This window comes from Anolis sagrei, chromosome 10, assembly GCF_037176765.1.
Source record: "Anolis sagrei isolate rAnoSag1 chromosome 10, rAnoSag1.mat, whole genome shotgun sequence".
Classification (NCBI taxonomy): domain Eukaryota; kingdom Metazoa; phylum Chordata; class Lepidosauria; order Squamata; family Dactyloidae; genus Anolis; species Anolis sagrei.
In genome coordinates this window covers 25330730-25337349 of record NC_090030.1, presented here as the reverse complement: position 1 = coordinate 25337349, position 6620 = coordinate 25330730, and the positions used below count along the sequence as shown (strand labels likewise).

Below are 6620 nucleotides of genomic sequence, written 5' to 3'. Positions count from 1 at the left end.
AGAGAGGGAAGGATGAGGAAAGAGGAAAGAAAGGAAGGAAGGAAGGAAAGAGAAAGAGAGGGGGAAGTATGGAGGAAAGGGGAAGGAAAGAGGGAGGGAGGGGAAAGAGAGGGAAGGATGAGGAAAGAGGAAAGAAAGGAAGGAAAGAGAAAGAGAGAGGGCAGGATGGAGGAAAGGGGGAGGAAAGAGGGAGGGAGGGGAAAAGAGGGAAGGATGGAGGAAAGAGGAAAGAAAGAAAGGAAGGAAAGGGAAAGAGAGAGGGAAGGATGGAGGAAAGAGGGAAGGAAAGAGGGAGGGGAAAGAGAGGGAAGGATGGAGGAAAGAGGAAAGAAAGAAAGGAAAGAGAAAGAGAGAGGGAAAATGGAGGAAAGAGGGAAGGAAAGAGGGATAGGAAAGGATACGATGATGAGAGAGGGGGCCTGAGAGAAGAGTCCAAGGAGCCACATTCATCCCACAGGCCTGGGTTTCCCCATATCTGACTTATACAGTTTAACAGGCACGCAAACAGTTCAAATCTTAGTGTATTCCGTATCTTTGGGAACACCAACCAATCTCTAGGCAATGGACACAGCCACACAAACCAACCGACTGTAATTGTAGTTTTATTTAAAACGAAGTCGATGGAAGTTTTCCTTCCCCAGAAGTCTGCGCTCAACATTAAGTGCTTGTACATTTGTAGAAGGAGATTATGCCGAGTTGGACTTATTTTTTAAAAGTTTTCATTCTCTTTTTAAACACAAGATTTCACCAGACCGATCCCCATGACAGAATCAATCACCAAGTAATGGTCGAGAGGGGAAAAGTCAGAAAGAAGGGTTCGGCAAGTGAGGAAAGGGGACTGTAATGCTCACGTCTGTACTGTTGAACTTGTTTTATTCTCTCAGCTTCAAATAATAAAGCAAAACAAAAACAAATGAAGGTGGCATTTGCAAAAAGCACTTCAAGTCAAGTTCTTCTTCTTCGCTGTCCACGTTCCACGGTCCCTGCTCCCTTTGAGGCCTGCCTTATGCCACCAAGATGTAACGTTGATCCTTGGTTTATGATTAAAAATATATATTCATATATATATATATATAGATATCTTCCGGCGACAGAAGGGAGATATGTTCATGAGCAACAAGGAGAGTCTTCAGTCCACTTTCACAACGCTGTATATTTTGCTAACAAACCAGAAGCAAGCGAAGAATCCGATCGTCCCTAAACAATGAGAAAAAGAGGCAAAAGAAGAGATATTAGAAGAAGGCTCTTCAAAACAAAACATCGGTGTCAGAGCATGGAAATCTTATTTTTCTCAAATTTCTACTTCATGTAAGGCAGGCTATAACGAATATGAAAAACTAGCTTTTCCCTGCCACACATTGCTGTGGCTCAGTCTGTTGATCTGGAAAATAAAGTAATGAGAAAGTGTTGGTTTCTAATCTATGCAATGTCTTTCTGCTTGTGGGTAAACAGTATTTCTTGCTGTTTCTTTGTCAGTGTTGATGTGGAGAGTGTCTGGTTTGCCTGCTCTGGAACATGCAACATATCATTGTCCTTCTTTAAGGGTCCCTTTAAGTGTCCCTTGCCCTGATGAAGGGAGCTGGACTGGATGGCCTTAAGTATTTTCTGTTGGTCATGGGGGTCCTGTGTGGGAGGTTTGCCCCGATTCTGTCATTTGTGGGGTTCAGAATGCTCTTTGATTGTAGATGAACTGTGAACCCCAGTGACTACAACTCCCAAATGTCAACATCTATTTCCCTCAAACTCCATCTGTATTCATATTTGGGCGTATTGAGTGCTTGTGCCAAGTTTGGTCCAGATCCATCATTGTTTGAGTGCTCTCTGGATGTAGGTGAACTACAACTCCCAAACTCAAGGCCAATGCCCACCAAACCCTTCCAGTATTTTCTGTTGGACACGGGAGGTTAACTATAAATCCCAGCAACTATAATTCCCAAATGTCAAGATTGTATTTTCCCCAGACTCCACCAGTGTTCACATTTAAGCATATTGAGTATTCGTGTCGAGTTTAGTCCAGATCCATCATTGTTTGAGTCCACAGTGCTCTCTGGATGTAGGTGAACTACAACTCCAAAACCAAAGGACACTGCCCACCAAACCCTTCCAGTATTTTCTGTTGGTCACGGGAGAACTGTGTGCCAAGTTTGGTTCAATTCCATCATTGATGGAGTTCGGAAAACTCTTTGATTGCAGGTGAACAATAAATCCCAGCAACTGCAACTCCCAAATGACAAAATCATAATTTTTTGAGTGATAGTCACTCCTTGTGTTGTGAGACATTTTGTTGCCAAATTTGGTGTGATTTCGTTCATTGGTTCTTTTGTTTTTAAGGTACTCATTATGCACAGAGCATTTTTATATATATAGATATCAATCTCGCCACTGGCACCAATTATTTTTTATTTATTTTATTTATTTATTTGACTTGTATACCGCCACTCCCAATTTGGCTCGGAGCGGTTTACAGCAGTAGATTAAAACAATACAATTAACTTTATTTCAAAATAATTACGAAATAAATTGAAAAAATTGTTTCGAATCTTTATTACTCCTCACACTATTCCTGCATGGCTCAATATTGGATCGTAAGCTAATTTAAATACGAATTAATAACGAATTACGAAATTAACGAACGAAACCGCCCAAGCCTACTATCTATAACTCAATCAAGACTCAATAAGCCTATCTCTCTCTCTCTCTTTATCTATCTATCTATCTATCTATCTATCTAATAGATAGTATCTATCTATCTATCTATCTATTAGGCCTGGGCGGTTTCGTTTCGTTAATTCGTAATTCGTTAATAATTCGTTAATTTTTCCAATTACAAAACGATAACGAACCATTCTGGAGCAATTATTTTAAAAAAACGAATTTTTAAACACATTTTGTAAATGCTTCGTATTTCGTTATTGTATTCGTTTCGTTATTGTTCTGAGGTCGTTTTGTTATTATTTCCGCATGTCTGGGCCAGTTTTATGGTTTAATTAGTGAAAAAAAATTATAATATCACACCAACAGTCAAGAACAGAGGGAGAGGGAAGCTTCAGAAGTTTTTGGAGGTTTTTTAGCGTATTTCGCGGTCGCGTCCGCCATTAACGAATCGATTCGTTAATGTTTCGGAAATCGATTCGTTAATTTTTTACCATTTACGAAATTTCGTAAATATCAAACTTTTTAAAAGGAAAATTTTGTAATTATTTTAAATATCGAAACAAAAAAAAACCCCAAATACAAATCGATGTTAGAAACAAATTTTTGCGTTGTTACCCAGGCCTACTATCTATCTATCTATCTATCTATCTATCTATCTATCTATCTATCTATCTATGAGACTCAATTAAGACTCAATTAGCTATAACTCAACTACTATCTATATCTCAATCAGTATCTATATCTCAATTTCAATCTATAGTATATCAATCAGTTAATTGATCTTTCTATCTATTTCTCAATCAGCTTCTTTATCTATGTAACTCAATAGTTTCTCTATCTAAATAACTTAATCAGCCTCTCTATCTAAATAACTCAATAGTTCTTACAATGGTTTTCTCAGAGTACCTGCCTGACCAACAGCACATCTGAAGCTTTCTTCTCAACTGAAAGCAGGGAAGATTCCAAAATGGAGTTCTCAACCCAGGAAAAAAGGCAGTCCCTAGACCCAAAGAGATACTTTCCTAAACCAATAGCTGCAAAAAGACCTGCAGGCTGGCTTTGCAGACTCTGATACTGTTTAACTTCCAGGGTGCTGTTGGGTCTGTAGCTCCTGGAAGATTAAACAGTTCAATTCCATCATTGGTGAAGTTCAGAATGCTCTTTAATGGTAGATGAACTATAAATCCCGGCAACTTTAACTCCCAAAAGGCAAAATCAACCCCTAACCCCATCAATATTCAAATTTGGGCATATTGGGTATTTGTGCCAAATTTGGTCCAGTGAATGAAAATACATCCTATATATCAGATATTTACATTGCAACTCATAACAGTAGCAAAATTACAGTTATGAAGTAGCTACAAAAATAATGTTATGGTTGGGGGGGTCACCACTACATGAAGAACTGTATTGAAGGGTCGCAGCATTAGGACGGTTGAGAAACACTGCAATACAGTGAGGTTCGTGACAGTCTTGGAGAAGTGGAAGATCTTTTCCTTTTTCCTATGCAACTACTCATCCCAGCCATTTTTAAAACTGTGTTTTGAAAGGAAGCCTGGCATTTCTTAGAAGCTTATCAAGGGATCCTCAATGAGAAGATTAGCAACTGACAGACGAGCTCACTATTAATCTTCTCCTGCAACGAAGGCAAACTCAGCCAACTGCTATTGTTATGGAAGGTCTCTGGGCTTGTGTTCCATTTCCCAACGCAGATGTCAAATGACCCTTTCCTCCACTCCAATGTATTTCATTTACGCTAGCCAGTCATTGACCGACATGCCTACTCATACTGTCTGGTTCAAAGTATGCTGGCAACAAAGCTATGGACGAAAGTTTGATTGTAAATTCAATGCTTGAGTTTTACTCAGCAAGGCCTATCTATCTATCTATCTATCTATCTATCTATCTATCTAATCTATCAATGCTCTGTGCACAATGAGTACCTTAAAAACAAAAGAACCAATGAACGAAATCACACCAAATTTGGCAGCAAAACATCTCACTACACAAGGAGTGACCATCACTCAAAAATTATGATTTTTGTCATTTGGGTGTTGTAGTTGATGGGATTTATAGTTCAGCTACAATCAAAGAGCATTCTGAACTCCACCAATGATGGAATTGAATCAAACTTGGCACACAGAACTCCCATGACCAACAGAAAACACTGGAAGGGTTTGGTGGGCAGTGTCCTTTGGTTTTGGAGTTGTAGTTCACCTACATCCAGAGAGCACTGTGGACTCAAACAATGATGGATCTGGACCAAACTCAACACAAATACTCAATATGCCCAAATGTGAACACTGGAGGAGTTTGCGGAAAATTTAATCTTGACATTTGGGAGTTGTAGTTGCTGGAATTTATACTTAACCTACAATCACAGAGCATTCTGAAACCCGCCAAGCATAGAATAGGGCCAAACCTCCCACACAGAACCCCCATGTGGGCCACAGCAATGCGTGGCATGGGACGGCTAGTCTATATAAATAAAAATGTAATGTTAGTTTGTTGGATTAACAGAACTCAAAAACCACTGGACGAATTGACACCAAATTTGGCCACAAGACACCTACTAACCCAAGGAGTGACCATCACTCAAAAAAATTGATTTTGTCATTTGAGAATTGTAGTTGCTGGGTTGTATAGTTCGCCTACAATCAAAGAGCATTCTGAACTCCACCAATGATGGAATTGAACCAAATGTTGCACACAGGACTCCCATGACCAACAGAAAACACTAGAAGGGTTTGGTGGGCATTGACCTTGAGTTTGGAAGTTGTAGTTCACCTTATTCCAGGGAGCACTGTGAACTCAAACAGTGATGGATCTCGACCAAATACTCCATATGCCCAAATGTGAAAACGGATGGAGTTTGGGGAAAATAGACCTTGACAATTGGGAGTTGTAGTTACTGGGATTTATAGTTCACTTACAATCAAAGAACATTCTGAATCCCAATAACGACAAAAGATTGCCCCAGGCACTGCCAGGCCATCAAATGCTAATCAAGGTGGTCAATTGAAACATTCACGCCTAGCTCCAACAGACAAGAGTTTTTTGCCCCACCCTGGTCATTCCACAGATATATAAACCCACTTTCCTAGTTCCAATAGACCTCACTATCTCTGAGGATGCTTGCCATAGATGCAGGCGAAACATCAGGAGAGAATGCCTCTAGAACATGGCCATATAGCCCGAAAAAACCTACAACAACCCAGTGATTCCAGCCATGAAAGCCTCCGACAATATAAAAAACTTTGCTTGTGTTATGGAAACCTTGTTTTTGTAAATAATGCAACCATATTATTTAGCTATAAAGAAAACCCTCCTATGGAAGAGATAACATTAGTCTGTGTGTTTTAGTTCTTTTTATCACTTTGGGCTACTGGTCCAATACACTTCGGCTAGCAACAGCCTTTATGATATAGACAGGCAGATTTTGGTTTGTATACATCGAGATGAAAGATGGTCTCCAAGTGCACTCCTTACTCTTTTCCATGCAAGAGAACCACAACCAAGTCAATGGAACTATTGTGCTTCTATACATATCACTGCAAGTTAGGCTGGGTTAGACACCACAAATAAAACAAGGAAAAAGAGACTGGGAGTCTCCTTCCCCATCTTTTGTGCTTTCCTCTCCTACTGCCATACACCTGGCTGAGATCTTCCACCCACTTCTCTTTTCCCCTATTTTAAGACCCTTTCCCTTCCACAGCCCGCTATTATGTGCCGCAGATTACCCTCTGCCTCTGGGTTTGCCATTATCATCCTCTCAAACAGTGGGGGGACAGCAGATTTGCCGCGCTCGATAGGAGATCATACGCCTGGCCACAAAAGGAATTTTAATTCCTTCACGGGCTTGACATCTCAAAGTATTTCCACTCTGCAGTTGGTTCCCACTCCTTCCCATGTCGTGTGGGGCTCCAATCTGGCCCTGGGTCAACCTCTGTGGGCCTCGGAGCCTT

General features: G+C 40.3%; 1 protein-coding gene across 1 annotated transcript in view; it reads right to left on the bottom strand.

Annotated features, from left to right (window-relative positions):
• Positions 1-584: 584 nt before the first annotated feature.
• LOC132763074 (transmembrane 9 superfamily member 2-like) overlaps positions 585-6620 on the bottom strand; it is an 85260-nt gene continuing 79224 nt past the window's right edge. The window contains exon 17 of the mRNA XM_067471651.1: positions 585-1197. Within this exon, the coding sequence (XP_067327752.1) occupies positions 1130-1197 (68 nt within the window). The 3' untranslated portion in view covers positions 585-1129. The remainder of the gene's footprint in view (positions 1198-6620) is intronic.